The 16,951-nt window shown below is 46.7% G+C and overlaps 1 protein-coding gene across 2 annotated transcripts in view; it reads left to right on the top strand.

Annotated features, from left to right (window-relative positions):
* LOC121532198 (low-density lipoprotein receptor class A domain-containing protein 3-like) overlaps positions 1 to 3,551 on the top strand; it is a 133,953-nt gene extending 130,402 nt beyond the window's left edge. For both annotated transcript variants that reach the window (XM_041837981.2, XM_041837979.2), the window contains exon 6: positions 248 to 3,551. In XM_041837981.2, coding sequence (XP_041693915.1) covers positions 248 to 455 — 208 coding nt within the window. In that variant the 3' untranslated portion in view covers positions 456 to 3,551. The remainder of the gene's footprint in view (positions 1 to 247) is intronic.
* The last annotated feature ends 13,400 nt before the right edge of the window (positions 3,552 to 16,951 follow it).

Raw genomic sequence — 16,951 nt, 5'->3', positions numbered from 1 at the left:
GTAGACATACAGTAAATCTAGTGTACTGGAGGGAGTAGCATGAGGCTAATCGTTTTGTCAACTGTAACTTTGCCTATTTAAATGTGTTTTTTTGTATTGATCTGCCTCTAAACTTGATTTTAGAATACTTTGGAGCATAATTTATTCATTTATTAGGTAGGACGCTCCAATACAACAGTGCAATAGTATCCTAATTATATGTGTGCTTCTTCCTGTATCTATTTTTCCTTCTCCATCACGCCTCCAGCCGGCCTCCCTGGTTTGACCTTCCCCCGCCTCCCTACCTCCCAGACAGGGAGCTTCCGTCAGAAGGAGAGCTGCCCCAGTACGAAGTCCCCACAGAGCCCTCCACTCAGCCCAGCACACGCCCCTCTGAGCCCCCCACACCCAGAACTGTGGCCCCAGGCTTGTCCCGACCTAGCTTCAGCTCCAGCTCCAGAGAGGAGTCGGACTAGCTGTAGTCCTCCTCTGGTGACTACATGTACATAGGACTACAATACCCAGCCTCAGGGCTGTGGCAGGCTGAAGAGAGAGGGGCTGTTCAATATGGGAAGGCCCAACGGACTGTCCTGCCTAATGTGAGAATGAGAGACGAGGCTCTATTCTACCGATAGCTACAGCTGACTGACTAAGGCACTTGGAATCATTGCTATTGTATGCTGTCGCCCTCTGATGGAGATTTATCTACATATCCCCTGACTGGACTAACTCGCTTAGTCAATCAATCAATCATCAGTCAATTGCATTTAATCTGTGGCTATATAGTGCTTTTTACAATTTAATTTCTCACAGTGTGCTTAACAACAGCAAGGGCCTAAACTTCCAAAGACAAAGTAAAAACTCCCACAGCCTCCCAACACTATGCATCTCCTGTTGGACTGGTGAAGAACCTGGTTGGTGCGAGATCTCGTAGCTTGGTTGAGTTGATTGGATGGATGGTCAACCTGTGTACTACAGTCATGCATTAACAATGTAGTAGGACTCACAGTGACTAACATTGTTTGTGGTACTCATAAAGGGTCAAATGTCACATGGTGTTACAGTTACAGTAGCAGATGTATATGTTGTGCAAACATAGTGAAAGAGATACAGGGTCAGATCTGTAATGTTACAGTTCAGCACATTAAAACAGCCAGTTAGAAACAGAAGCACATGCGTAGTGGATACATTGATATGGGGCACGTTTTTCCTCCCATCCATATTGTATAATGCTGGTTCTCTTCAATCTCTATTCTCATTGGCCATCTCTTTCATTTCATAGGGATAACTGTATTGCTCTGTCATATAGCACTTATCATGATTGCTGGGTTTACACGTAATTCATGTTTTGGCATGAACTCAAATGGAAGTATTATTTGAGGAAGATAAAATGTGGATAAAAGATACTCCTACTGAGTAATGTCCCAAAGCAATGTAGTTTTTGGGGTATCTGGACCTTTTCAAAGCACTCAAATATATGTTTAACAACTGTGTGTCTACTGTCCCACTCAGGGTCTAGTTTGACAGAAGTTCATTGAGGTCATATTCTACTGCCCATGAGGACAGTGCATATTGCTTTGTTTTGATATTATATCTGTCCAGACATCAGTAGTAACTTTAATGACAGGAAAACAAATGGCGCGTGACGAGAACATCCCCACACCTAGACTATCTAACCATAGAGAGTACATCATAAAGTGCTTTCTCCTGTGGACTGGAGCAGAGACCCTTCTACTTGTTGCCTTGAAACACAAATGTGTACATTGAAATAAGCATTTGGGATCCTCCTCAAGTTAAAGAACATAATTCAAGTCAGTAACAAATACAGAAGTTGTTCAATTGGCTCATGTAGTCACTGAACAAAAATATCAGCCATTTTCTCCTTGGTTCCATAATGATGTCTTACTGACTGCACCATGTACCTCCTACCTCCATGTTTTTCTTGACAAACTGAAATAGTTGATAGTCATGTAAATGGTTGGTCATGCATACAGTGTTATCGCACACTAAATAGTATTAGTGTATTTCAATCAATGCTATATGTCAATCAGAAAATGTATTTTTTGCTCCACAAATTACATTTAGATACATTAATTATATACAGTTTTGACTCCATACATATTAACATTTTAACCCTTTGTAGTGCTTATTTAAACATAATTGTATCAGATCAATGTCCTTACTGGGTTGTTGAGGCAAATCAAATCACATTTTATTTGTTTCAGGTGCCTTACCGTGAAATGTTTACTTACAAGCCCTTAACTAACAATGCAGTTTTTTGAAAATATTTACTAAATAAACTAAAGTAAACGTGTAAATAAACTTAGACAAGCTTCTTTATATGGAGCTCTAGAAGTGAAATTTCATTTGGGGCTGATTTACCTACAGTACCTTGTGCCTTGGTTCAAATGTCTCTCATATTGTATTTATTGGATACATACTCAACCACTTACTCATAGGATCCCGACTGTCTCAAATGCTGTAACTGCCATTCCTATTTTCTGAATTTGCACCATCTGACCAATTCAATTGACACCCAATAATGTTTATGTTTGGATAAAGAAGAAAAATACCCAATTAATTGTATGTTTAGAAATGTGTAAGTTGCATGACAGATGTCTCGGCTGTACAGATGATGTGAGAGAGAAGACTGACATTCCCTGTCTGTTTGTCTGTCTGTCTGTCTGCACCACCCTGCCCAGCCTACTGTGCAGTAACTAGCAGTAATCATTGACTGACTGGTGAAATGCCTATCTGAAGGATCTGTGCATATGTAATGTATTGTTGTTGTCGTGTCATTTCATTTCAGAACTTGTCAAGGGTTTCATGTGACCATGTACATATAGAGAGAGCGAGAGTAGAGACGTATTTAAAAGCAGCATATTTAGACATTAAACTAAGAAAATACTGTTTAACTATGAAACGTACTTTGGATGGTACCTCTGTCTTTTGTCCATATCCCCAGCAGTCATTAGGCTGGTGGCATTATTAAACAACCTAGAAACCTAAGATTATCACTCATCATCCCCATCAAACCCAGAAGATAAGCCTTACTCTCCAGAGTCACATCCCAAAACAGTGTTGTGCCTCGTTTTGTTTCAGATACCTAGCTGACTAGAGAAAGAGGAGTCGTATTACTCTTATACAAAGGGGGAAATCCTCTTCATCATTAGATAACTGGAGAATGATACTCAGAGTCTCAGGATGAATCTACTCATAGCTGGGTTGTATTCACTAGGAACCAACAGAAGCGAACAGGCTGAAACGGGGAGGGACTACCTGAAATTGTACAATAAGAAATGTGTGTTTTTGTTTTCCGTTGCAAAACGTTTTGCTATGGTGTGCACTAATGAATAAAGCCCTGGTCTGTTGCGTTTCTGTTACAACACACTGTTACACTCTTTTCATGTCACTATATACGTTTGGTTTTTGACATAGTGATTACTGATTTGTTGTTCCATTCTGTTGGAGACTTCTGTTTCGTGTTTGTATCATTTATTAATGATGACGCCACCTTTTTGTTTCTAATGAAAAATATTCTGTACATTGAAAGTAATATAAAGTGGTTCTGATTCAAAGATGTGTCAAGTGTTTTTCTCATAAAATTCAGTATTTGTTTCCCATCATAATCTATGGGAAATGTAATTATTGTTGTTTATTTCACATGGTTGCGCATGGGATTCAGTTCACTAATCCTACCACCTGGTGTCACTCTTTCCATACAATACAATTGGCCTGGATTAGAGATGACCAACTGTTGTCTTCAACAGAATGGTCTTCACACCTCTACAGTGCATGTCTGTTGTGTGGGCAGGGTTATGCTAACTCTCCCTATAGGCTCTATCTCTCTCTATTAACTAATTTCCCGCCTTGTGATGTCTCCAGGCAGGCAAAAACCCCATCACACCAAAACAGGCTGAAATTTCAGCTCTTATTTTATCATACAATTACACTGGAGGAAAACAAACTCTTATTCAAGGCCCAGTGCAGTAAAAAAACATGATTTTCCTGTGTTATATATACACTGCTCAAAAAAATTAAGGGAACACTAAAATAACACATCCTAGATCTGAATGAATGAAATAATCTTATTAAATACTTTTTTCTTTACATAGTTGAATGTGCTGACAACAAAATCACACAAAAATGATCAATGGAAATCAAATGTATCAACCCATGAAGGACTGGATTTGGAGTCACCCTCAAAATTAAAGTGGAAAACCACACTACAGGCTGATCCAACTTTGATGTAATGTCCTTAAAACAAGTCAAAATGAGGCTCAGTAGTGTGTGTGGCCTACAACGCCTGGGCATGCTCCTGATGAGGTGGCGGATGGTCTCCTGAGGGATCTCCTCCCAGACCTGGACTAAAGCATCCTCCAACTCCTGGACAGTCTGTGGTGCAACGTGGCGTTGGTGGATGGAGCGAGACATGATGTCCCAGATGTGCTCAATTGGATTCAGGTCTGGGGAACGGGCGGGCCAGTCCATAGCATCAATGCCTTCCTCTTGCAGGAACTGCTGACACACTCCAGCCACATGAGGTCTAGCATTGTCTTGCATTAGGAGGAACCCAGGGCCAACCGCACCAGCATATGGGCTCACAAGGGGTCTGAGGATCTCATCTCGGTACCTAATGGCAGTCAGGCTACCTCTGGCGAGCACATGGAGGGCTGTGCGGCCCCCCAAAGAAATGCCACACCATGACTGACCCACCGCCAAACCGGTCATGATGGAGGATGTTGCAGGCAGCAGAACGTTCTCCACGGCGTCTCCAGACTCTGTCACGTCTGTCACATGTGCTCAGTGTGAACCTGCTTTCATCTGTGAAGAGCACAGGGCGCCAGTGGCGAATTTCGCCAATCTTGGTGTTCTCTGGCAAATGCCAAACATCCTGCACGGTGTTGGGCTGTAAGCACAACCCCCACCTGTGGACGTCGGGCCCTCATACCACCCTCATGGAGTCTGTTTCTGACCGTTTGAGCAGACACATGCACATTTGTGGCCTGCTGGAGGTCATTTTGCAGGGCTCTGGCAGTGCTCCTCCTGCTCCTCCTTGCACAAAGGCGGAGGTAGCAGTCCTGTTGCTGGGTTGTTGCCCTCCTACGGCCTCCTCCACGTCTCCTGATGTACTGGCCTGTCTCCTGGTAGCGCCTCCATGCTCTGGACACTACGCTGACAGACACAGCAAACCTTCTTGCCACAGCTCGCATTGATGTGCCATCCTGGATGAGCTGCACTACCTGAGCCACATGTGTGGGTTGTAGACTCCGTCTCATGCTACCACTAGAGTGAAAGCACCGCCAGCATTCAAAAGTGACCAAAACATCAGCCAGGAAGCATAGGAACTGAGAAGTGGTCTGTGGTCACCACCTGCAAAACCAGTCCTTTATTGGGGGTGTCTTGCTAATTGCCTATAATTTCCACCTGTTGTCTATTCCATTTGCACAACAGCATGTGAAATGTATTGTCAATCAGTGTTGCTTCCTAAGTGGACAGTTTGATTTCACAGAAGTGTGATTGACTTGGAGTTACATTGTGTTGTTTAAGTGTTCCCTTTATTTTTTTGAGCAGTGTATATATATTTCCACACTATGAGGTTGGCAAATACTGTGAAAATGATGATAATGTAAGAGCTGAAATGTCAGCCTGTTTTGGTGGGATGGGGTTTTTGCCTGCCTGGGAATTAGTTAATAGACCAATAACGAAGAGTTCCAAACCTCTCTGCCAATAAAATATAGTTTTCAGTGTTCCCCTCCCAATTTAGATCACTCCCAGACAGTCTTTGCAAAATTCTTGCTTGAGAAATTGCTCTTTGCTAACAAGCTATTTTTGTTTCTTTTTGACCATTTTAACTGAAAACAATCACAGCAAGGTACTTTAACTGTTACCCAGAAATTATTTGATATTGAGATAAAAATGGCTGCATTGGACCTTTTTTTTCATTTTAATTTTTCCTCAGTGTAAGTATGTCTATTCCTTGATCGGAATCAGGGCACAATAGGAAAATTATATAATATTTGTCAAGGGTTTGTATTTGAAGAAAACATTGATGAAATTGTAAAGTCATAGAGAAAAGGTATATTGCCTTTGGGCCGGTCACCCATTCCTCCTCTGTAAGGTATTGTTTGAACACCCAGGTCCCCCACCATCACATTATGACTCAACAGATAGAATCATAACATATTTGAATCAGGCTGTCCCTAGTCTTCTATCTCCCCACTCCCTAGCTCCCCTTCTCTACCCTCTCATCCCTTTCTGTCCCCCTCTCCCCTTTGTCCCTATGTCTAACTCTTTGCCCCCTCTCCCTTCTCTCACCCTCTGCCTCTCTCTCATCCTCTCCCTTCTCTCACCCTCTGCCTCTCTCTCACCCTCTCCCTTCTCTCACCCTCTGCCTCACTCTCCCCTCTACCCAAACACTGATGGCGGGGTACCCTGTTTGCTTAGCCCCAACCCAGCCACACAAGCCTTAATTAAAGGACTGCTCTCTCTCTCTCTCTCTGTGTCTCTCACTCTCGCTCTCTCTCTCTCTGTCCCGTGTCTCCATCTCCGCTAGGACCTTGTAATCTGTAGATCGTGGTCCTCTGTAGCTCAGCTGGTAGAGCACGGCGCTTGTAACGCCAAGGTAGCGGGTTCGATCCCCGGGACCACCCATACACAAAAAAGTTATGCACGCATGACTGTAAGTCGCTTTGGATAAAAGCGTCTGCTAAGTGGCATATTATTATTATTATTATTATTATTATTATTATTATCAGGGTTAGGCAGACCAGGCCAAGCAGACAGCTGGTGTGGAGGAGAGAGGACATCAAATAGCTACCAAGGGAGATGAGAGGCGGCGTGGCGACACACAGAGACACAGATGAAGTGTTAATTCAGTGTGGCCCGTGATCTGGAGATGATGACCTTCATTGAGTCCCCAAGGAAATGAGAGCAAGCACATAACTCTGATTTAATGGCCCAGGATATGATGGCGGAGCTGGGGGTTGTTGGGTGATGGAGGAGGTATGCTGGGGGGGTGGTGGTAATGATGGTGGTAGTAATGATGGTGATGGTAATGATCGTGGTGGTAGTGTGATGATGGTGGTAGTGATGATGGTGGTGGTAATGGTGGTGGTGGTGGTGGTGGTAATGGTGGTGGTAATGGTGGTGGTGGTGATGATGATGGTGGTAGTGTGATGATGCAGATGCTATAATAAGTTGGCAGGTTGACAGGGTATATAGCTAAGGGGCAAGGGCTTCCTCTCTCCTGGGACTCTCATTTGTGTTACATTACCACCACCCATGGCTGTTGGATGCACTATATGTGTGATGCAGCTGGCTGATGTCCGATTTCATTAGACTGTAGTAGTTCCATCTCATGATTCCACATGACCTCTTATAGAATGGCCATTCTGAAGTATGCAGCTTGAATATAACTGAAAGAGTATACTGTAATCCACAATACAATTCATTACAAAATAATATACATACAGTAAATACCAACAAACGATCGCAAAACTCTCTCTTTTCTGTCCTCACACACTCACATTAAGATGGTGATTTATTCATCCCCCAGAGGCTAAATGTTATTGCACAAGCCAAAGCATACATCAACAATAAATACACAATGAAAACACACAGACACTAAAAGCAGCACATCATCAATGAATATAAAGGTAAAAAGTATCTGCCGTTTGCACTCACACACACACTCTTCTTCCCACTCACTTACACTCTCAAAAACAGCCAATCTCAAAAACAGCCACTCTCAAAAACAGCCAATCTCAAAAACAGCCCACAGTCTTCTACTGGGCTGCTCATCCATAGCTCCAGTGAACTGGACATAAGACTGTGTTTTCTCATGTAAATGTAGTGATTGTGGAGGGGCAGGAGAGGGGAAGGAGGGTGTATTGTTAGCGTGGAGCGGCTCTGAGGGGCTCCGCTGAGGACTTGGCGAGCTGGACCCTTATCAGATGAAGAGCAGACCACTGGGGGGGGGGGGGAGAATAGAACAGCTGGCAGAGTCACACGTGCAACCCCAAAACACACAGAGCTCAGACGCACTGAGCACGGTGGGAAAGCCCAACGCTAAGAAGTCCACAAACACACACAGTCTCGTGTTATCAGCCACCGGACAGCGAGGCTAAGCACACACACACACCACAATCCCAAAATAACAAGCTCAATCACACACATTAGAGTAGACACAATCATACACTGACACACAGCAGCATCAAGCTCAGCCACCAACCAGCATGCCTTAGTACACACACACACACACACATGATTACACACATCAGACGTGTTAATCACGTTCACATTGGCACATACTGTATACACACACAAGCACACTCATATTCGAAACACACACAGGAACACACACAGACATATTTTTTTTTAATCAAGCAGTCTAGATGCCAGGGTCTCACACAGAGCAGATCAGTGGCCAGACCACTGTTCTATTTGTTTAGGAGTTATTATGGAAAACACCCAGACAGCCAAAGTGGTGTTATCAGCATTCACCCATTTTCACAGACTGGGATTGTAGAAAACGAGCCTGAATTGCAACTGTTGGATCAGATCTTGTTTAAAGATCTGTGCCTTGCTCCAGTCTGATCCAGAGTGTTAAGTCTCTGTGTGTATGTATGGGTCCAGTTAGCTGTGTTTGCTCTGGTCTGTCTGAGAGTTCCAGGCCACTGACAGGACTGTGATACAGTATCTCCCTATGGCAGTTTGTCCTGGCTTAATTGGGTTTAGGGTCCGAGCAAAATAATTCCATCCTGGCCAGAGTCATTGGTTTTATGTGTTTCTTAGTGTAAAATAACAAAGCTTCACAAGCTGTAGGTGGGTCTCTGTACCAATAGGTTTGGGATCTTCTACAGTCCTACTCTATTTTGTGCAGTGTGGATGGCCCAAGACCAACTACTGAAGGAAGAAGAAGGCTACTGGTCTGTGTCACTGACAGTACAACTGTCTTCTGAACTGTATTGTCTTCTGCTACCTCCCTTCATCATTCACATGTCATCTACACATTGCAGGTGTCAATCCTCATCATTGATCAAGTCTTGGCCATTTGTTTTAAAAGTATTTAATACATACCATTCAAATACACTAATTCATTTATATACCATATTTACTGTATGAGAAAATGTAATTCCTAAAACCCAAATGTCGGTGCAGCACAAAAACCCACATACCGATAGATAATCAGAATCCTTTCATATATATGGATGTATGCCCGTATATGCTTAACTCAGGGGGGGCATTAGCAGCTGAAACAGTAACACTTCCCTGCTTAAGAATAGCCTGGGTCCCTGCCTCTTGCCCTCCCCATTCAGACCAGGCCTAAACACACACACACCAGCATGCTAATAGCTAATCCCCAGGGCAGGCCACCTTTGTCCCCACACACCCCACTGCCAATGTCTCTTTTTGGGCACCGGGTGACAACCACCAGCCTGGATGGGCCTGCTTTAGCCAGCAGGTTGCCAAATCCTAAAGGCTTGTTTCTTCTGTGCAGCAAACAGCGGATTGCCAGGCCCTGACGGATTTCTGAAGGGCGTAAGATTGGCATTTGTCTTAGTTTCCTTTTCTGTCCGGGATGTGCAAAGAGAGGTATGTTAGCTGTCTCTGGGTAGTGAGAGTGTGGCGTGTGGTGGCTGCCTTACAGCGGGTGGTCTGTGTGAGAGACAAAGCCCCTCGGCTGGCCTGATAGACTGCAGAAGGGAGGGAATGCACTCATCACTGTCACTCTTTGTGTTAGGGAGGGGATTGGTGTCAATTGGGGCTGAGAAGGCTTTGATTTTGGGGGAGAGATTTTAGGGACAGTCCTGGGAGATGTGTGGCTGTTTGTATGTCCCTAAGGAACAGTGAATTCCTCATCGCAAGGTGGAGAGCTGGGGGAGAAGCAGAGGATCGAAGAGGGGAAGTCAGCATTGATTGGTTGTGTATGGACATTCCACAGTGCGAGGTGCAGAGAGGAGGCCACGGCTTGGGACAGAAGAGGACACCTCTGGGGAATAAGATACTCAATTTATTGGGTTATGGGCTTACATACGGTAGAGAAAATAAAGGATAGATGGATTGGTTGACAGAGAGACAGATAATTATATATATATATATATATAATATAAAAATAAGAGAGACATAGAAAGGGAGATCTTGTTAGAGAGCTTGTCTGAAAAGAGGAAAGGGCTTCTTGCACGTGTGTGTGCTAATGTAGTTTCAATAACGTAGGTTCAATCAGTAATGCTGGTCTGAATGGATAGCTCACTTTACTTCATTGAGTAAGCATAATGTACAGGTAACTGCCAAAATGAAGGAAACACCAACATAAAATGTCTTAATAGGGCGTTGGGCCACCACGAGCCGCCAGAACAGCTTCAATGTGCCTTGGCATAGATTCTACAAGTGTCTGGAACTCTATTGAGGGATGCAACACCATTCTTCCACGAGAAATTCCATCATTTGGTGTTTTGTTGAGCATTATTCAGCTATGCTCATCAACAGCACAGTGTCATGTCACTCCTCCTTTACTATCAATTAGCCACATGAGAAATGTCAGTCACCTATTACCCTAGGGCCAATGAGCATAGCTGAATAATGCAGCTTTACCATGCTTGCTAAATAATCTACATGTGCAATCACCTTGCTGTCTTCTCACCAATGGGAATACATATTGTAATGTATTTAAATTACGTCTTATTTTTGTATAAGTGCTACCTGCCATCACAGCATCTGGCTCCGAGGATTATCCCTCAGAGACGAGGCCCCTCCCCAAACAATTTTAATAAATGTTCATTCTTGCATTTTGTCTCTGTTGTTCATTCAGTTAAGCCTGCCCTCGATTGAACTGTGTTGTGTTGGTGGTAGATGATGATTATTATAAACTCTTGTAATCCCAGCCCTGGTTCTATCCTGTCGGTGATGAAAGATGGTGGCCTGGTTCCAACACACACCCTCATCTGTCTCTACACCCTGGGGATGAGCTGGGACACACATAGCACCACTGTTCACACACACACACACACACCACCCAGTCTTGTAAGGGGCTAGCCTCAGCATTCTGCTCTTGGCCATCAGTTCATCTTCAGTGTAGTTTGGAAGTTTCCAGAGTTCTAGTTGTATATACCCTGGTCAAGTTGAGCATTTTATTTGAAGCATCATCAATATTTATGTGAATCTAGCAGGTTCTTATGGACAGAAATAGAAGGGGAATAGTTTAGAATTTATATGCCCAGAAACCATATTGTCAATGTTAACATTCCAGCTCTCATTACTCTGAACATTTGTTGACAATCACAGTAGTCTGTTGCAGATTTCTCTTACAAAGGAGAAACAATGTGGGCATGCTCTCTATCAGACATATTTATCTTAAGAGAGTAGCCTGGAGGTGAAAGCCCAGGCTGAGACTGGTCAGAGCCATTGTCTGACCTCCTCCACCACCTCTTCATGCTGGAGCCCATCTACACCACTCCTTAAGTACTACTTATTCAACCCACACACTCCCTTGTTCACAATGCATTCCCTCACCCACACACAGCACGTACCCCCTTTTCCACCCCCCCAAATCCAATCATGTATTTCCATCCCACCATTACATATACGCCAGTTCAAGTCCCTGACCCCCACACATACACCCTCTCCATCCATCCCTCACCCCCCCTCCGCCCGCCCATCCCTGCAGGGCAGCACAACGCCTCGCACGTTCCTCTGAGGCATCGCCCCCCCACCCATATCTCAACATGTAGCTACCTACCCCCTCTCTACAGCCTAAACATACCCCTTCTCCCCCGTCCTCACCCCCACCGACCCGCCCACCCCCCAGGGCAGCCCCTCGCCTCGCACGTTCCTCTCAAACAGGGAGCATGACACTGCCCCCCCACCCACCCCAAACCTCCAACCCCCCCTCCCCCCGTATCCTTATATCCCTCCATCTCCCCAGTCCCATCCATCATATCAACCCCCCAGCCTACACCTCAGCACCACAATAGCAGCCAGAGAAGAAAAGAAAAGGCAAGAGGAGAAGAATAAGACCGCTACCATGCAGAACAGTGCTAGCCTTAGGACCAGGCCTTTGTTCCATGGCCTGCCTCTCCTCGCCTGGCCTCTCCCCCAAACACACCCTCTCCTGTTGGAGGAAAACGGGCTGGGGACGGGGGGTATTGAGAAAGGGATGTGGTGCTCTTTAAAGCAGGCGGCTCGGCCCACTCTATGGCCCCCTGGTCACCAGTAACCTCTCTGTGTTCGGCTGTCAAAGGGGGGTACCCCAGCCTGGCCCTCCCCTCGCCTCCCCGGGCACTCACTCAGAGGGCCAACAGGGGGGCAGGGGCCCCTCCACTCAACTGTTGGGCTCAGATCACTGGTGCTCAGTGGTGTGGATCAGTGGTCTGCAGGTGAGGAGGGAGGAAGAAAGCTAGAGAGAGAATGAGGTAGAGAAAAACAGGGAGATCAACAGGGAGTGTTTGTGTGAGAGACGGGGAGGGGTGAGATTGAGAGAGAGAGAGAGAGAGAGAGAGAGAGAGAGAGAGAGAGAGAGAGAGAGAGAGAGAGAGAGAGAGAGAGAGAGAGAGAGAGAGAGATATTGGACCTGGATAATTTGCTCACAGGTGAGAGACAGATCAAACATGCAGTGGGCTTTATCAGTGCCTAAGGGACACACTTCTCAGGTTGATCTAAGAATACAACACTAGATTACCTTTCTTCCAGCTATACAAAGATGAGAGAGGTAGAAAGAGAGACAGAGAAATAAAAAACAGAAGCCTCCTCAACTAATTTGAGAAAGACAAAGGGAGAGAGAGAAAGACACAGAGAGGGAGAGAGAGAAAAACAGAGAGTGAATGGGAAGCATCCCTAACTACCATTAAGTGTAAACAAAGGCAGGTCCTTTTCTGTGTGTGTCTGTTGGTCCAGGCTGCAGGCTGAAGTCTTTCAGCCCAGAGGAAGAGAGGGTAGTCCCACGTTGGTCACGTCCACACCCTCTTCTGATAGAGCAGCCATCAACACCCTCCATACCTGTTAGAGCACTCTGCAGATGGCCATGAAGAGAGAGGGGGGAAAGAGGGAGGAATGGAAGCATTGAGGAGAGGGGGGGAAGAGGGAGGAATGGAAGCATTGAGAAATTTGTGAGGATAGATAAAAGAAGGAGAGAGAGGAAAATAAGAATAAAGAGAAAAGAGACTGAGAAATACTTTTAAAAAAGAATGGATAGAGAGGGAGTGAGATGCTTCCTTGATAGGTGGAAGAACACAAACACATACACACAAACACACACAGAAACAGCCCCCTCCCCCCAAGAACACACCATTCCTTAAAGGGATACTTCAGAATTTTGGCAATTTTCCCAGAATCAGATGAACTCGTGGATACCATTTTAATGACTCTGCGTGCAGTTTGAAGGAAGGTGCTAATTAGCGCTAGTGCAATTGCTAACTACCGTTAGCACAATGACTGGAAGTCTATGGGTATGTTAGCATATACAGTACCAGTCAAAGGTTTGGACACACCTATTCATTCAAGGGTTTTTCTTTATTTTTTACTATTTTCTACATTGTAGAATAATAGTGATGACATCAAAACGATGAAATAATACATATGGAATCATGTAGTAACCAAATAAGTGTTAAACAAATCAAAATATGTTTTATATTTTAGATTCTTCAAAGTAGCCACCATTTGCATTGATGACAGCTTTGCACACTCTTGGCATTCTCTCAGCCAGCTTCATGGGGATGCTTTTCCAACAGTCCTGAAGGAGTTCCCACATATGCTGAGCACTTGTTGGCTGCTTTTCCTTCACTATGCGGTCCAACTCATCCCAAACCATCTCAATTGGGTTGAGGTCGGTGATTGTGGATGCCAGGTCATTTGATGCAGCACTCCATCACTCTCCTTGGTTAAATAGCCCTTACACAGCCTGGAGGTGTGTGTTGGGTCATTGTCCTGTTGAAAAACAAATGATAGTCCCACTGTGATGAGTGTGATAGAAGGGGTCAGGCGCAGGAGGGGAATCACCAAATGCAGAGTTTATTCCGTCGTTCACAAATAGCGCTGGATAGCGACAAACAAAACAGGCACAGGGGAAAATCTACCCTGGCAATAACAATGTACGAGTAGCTCCACCGAGCTACACAACTCTCACGAATAAACAATCACCCACAAGGACAAGGGGGGCAGAGGGAACACTTATACAATGACTAATGAGGGGATAAGAACCAGGTGTGTGTGATTGACAAGACAAGACAAATGGAATGATGAATAATGGAGCGGCAGTGGCTAGTAAGCCGGTGACGACGAACGCCGAAGCCTGCCCGAACAAGGAAGGGAGGCAGCCTCGGCGGCAGTCGTGACAGTACCCCCCTTGACGCGCAGCCCCAGCAGCGCGCCGACCCTGGCCTCGGGAACGGCCAGGAGGACGCGGAGCAGGGGGAGCAGGATGGCGACGGTGGAAATCCCGCAACAGGGAGGGATCGAGGATTTCACTCACCGCACCGTTCCTCCGGGCCCCCCACCCGACACCTCGAATCCAGGATGGAACAGACAGAGTACGCCGGGGCCCCCTCGATGTCCAGAGGAGGTGGAGGAACCTCCCGCACCTCAGACTCCTGATGAGGACCAACCACCACCGGCCTGAGGAGAGACACATGAAACGAGGGGTTAATACAGTAATCAGGGGGAAGTAATAACCTATAAGTGACCTCGTTGATTCTCCTCAGGACTTTGAACGGCAGGGCAGGCGGAGGGGCAGATTCCGGGTCGAGAGCCAGACCTGATCCCCCGGTACGAAGACCGGGACCTCACTGCGGTGACGGTCAGCGTTGGCCTTCTGACGACGCACGGCGCGCTGGAGGTGAACGTGGACAGCATACCACGTCTCCTCCGCGTGCCGAAACCAGTCATCCACCGCAGGAGCCTCGGTCTGGCTCTGGTGCCACGGTGCCAGAACCGGTTGGTAACCTAAAACACATTGGAATGGTGTTAGGTTAGTAGAGGAGTGGCGGAGAGAGTTCTGGGCATATTCTGCCCATGGCAAGAACACCGACCACTCCCCCAGCCGGTCCTGGCAGTAGGACCGCAGGAACCTACCCACATCCTGATTTACCCGTTCCACCTGCCCATTTGACTCGGGGTGGAACCCAGAGGTCAGGCTGACCGAGACCCCCAGACGTTCCATGAACGCCTTACAAACCTTGGACGTGAACTGGGGACCTCGGTCAGACACTATATCCTCTGGCACCCCGTAGTGCCGGAAGACGTGAGTAAACAGGGCCTCCGCAGTCTGCAGGGCCGTGGGGAGACCGGGCGGCAGGACTTGGAAAAGCGGTCCACAACGACCAGGATGGTGGTGTTACCTTGGGAGAGGGGAAGATCAGTCAAGAAATCAACACTAAGGTGAGACCATGGTCATTGTGGAACTGATAAAGGTTGTAACTTTTCCGCTGGGAGGTGCCTAGGTGCCTTACTCTGGGCGCACACTGAGCAGGAGGAGACGTACACCCTCACGTCCTTAGCCAAGGTAGGCCACCAGTACTTTCCGATCAGGCCGTACGACCGATACCTGGGTGACCAGAGGAGGGTGACGTGTGTGCCCAGAAGATCAGTCGATCACGGATAAGAGCAGGCACGTACCGCAGCCCAGCTGGACACTGAGGTGGATATGGATCTGTGCGTAATGCCTGCTCTATATCCGCGTCCATCGCCCATACTACCGGCGCCACAATGCAGGAGGCCGGGAGTATGGGGGTGTTGTCTCTGGGCCTCTCCTTTGTCACATACAGCCAGGACAGTGCGTCTGCCTTCACGTTCTTCGTACCCGGAATGTATGACAGTGTAAAATCAAACCGGGTGAAGAATAGGGCCCACCCGGATGTACTCCAGGTTACGGTGGACCGTCCAGACAAGGACAGGGTGTTTCGCCCATTCGAGCCAATGCCTCCACACCGTCAAAGCTCGGACAACAGCCAACAGATCCCGATCACCAACGTTGTAGTTGTGCTCCGACGGGCTGAGCTTCTTAGAGAAGAAGGCACAGGGGCGGAGCTTGGGTGGCGTTCCCGAGCGTTGGGACAGGACAGCGCCTATCCCTACCTCGAACTCATCCACCTCCACTACAAACGGTAGTGATGGATTGGGGTGGGCCAGTACCGGGGCTGAGGTGAACAGACCCCGCAGTCTCCTGAAAGCCAGGTCAGCCTCAGCAGACCAGCAGAGCCGGGACGGCCCATCCTTCAACAGGGATATAATGGGAGCTGCGACCTTGCCAAAGCCCCAGATAAACCTACGATAGTAGTTTGCAAAGCCAAGGAAGCGCTGCACCTCCTTAACCGTGGTTGGAGTCAGCCAATTACGAACGGCTGAAATGCGATCTCCCTCCATCTCCACACCTGAGGTGGTAATGCGGTATCCGAGGAAGGAGACGGACTGCTGGAAAAACATACACTTCTCTGCCTTGGCATAAAGGTCATCTTCCAACAGTTGGGCCAGCACTTTGCGAACCAGGGACACATGCTCGGCGCGCATAGCAGAATACACCAGGATGTCATCGATGTAGACCACTACACCGCGACCAAGCATGTCCCGAAACACCTCGTTCACAAAGGACTGGAAGACGGATGGAGCATTCATTACACTGTAGGGCATCACCAGGTATTCATAATGCCCCGTGGCTGTGCTGAATGCTGTCTTCCACTCATCCCCCTCCCGAACACGCACCAGGTTGTATGCACTTCTGAGATCTAGCTTAGTGAAGAAGCACGCCCCATGCATTGACTCAATCACTGAAGGAATGAGGGAGAGAGGATAACTAAATCTTATAGTCTCCTTGTTCAGTGATCGATAATCAATGCACGGGTGCAGACCGCCGTCTTTCTTCTTCACAAAGAAGAAACTTGAGGAGGCGGGTGAAGTGGATGGACGTATATACCCCTGGCCCAGGGAATCGGTGACATATGTTTCCATAGCGTATGTCACCTCCGTTTCAGCCTGCGACAGG

Source organism: Coregonus clupeaformis, chromosome 19, assembly GCF_020615455.1.
Source record: "Coregonus clupeaformis isolate EN_2021a chromosome 19, ASM2061545v1, whole genome shotgun sequence".
In the NCBI taxonomy this organism is placed as follows: domain Eukaryota; kingdom Metazoa; phylum Chordata; class Actinopteri; order Salmoniformes; family Salmonidae; genus Coregonus; species Coregonus clupeaformis.
The sequence above is the reverse complement of the archived record's forward strand: the minus strand, read 5'-3'. Positions and strand labels throughout refer to the sequence as shown.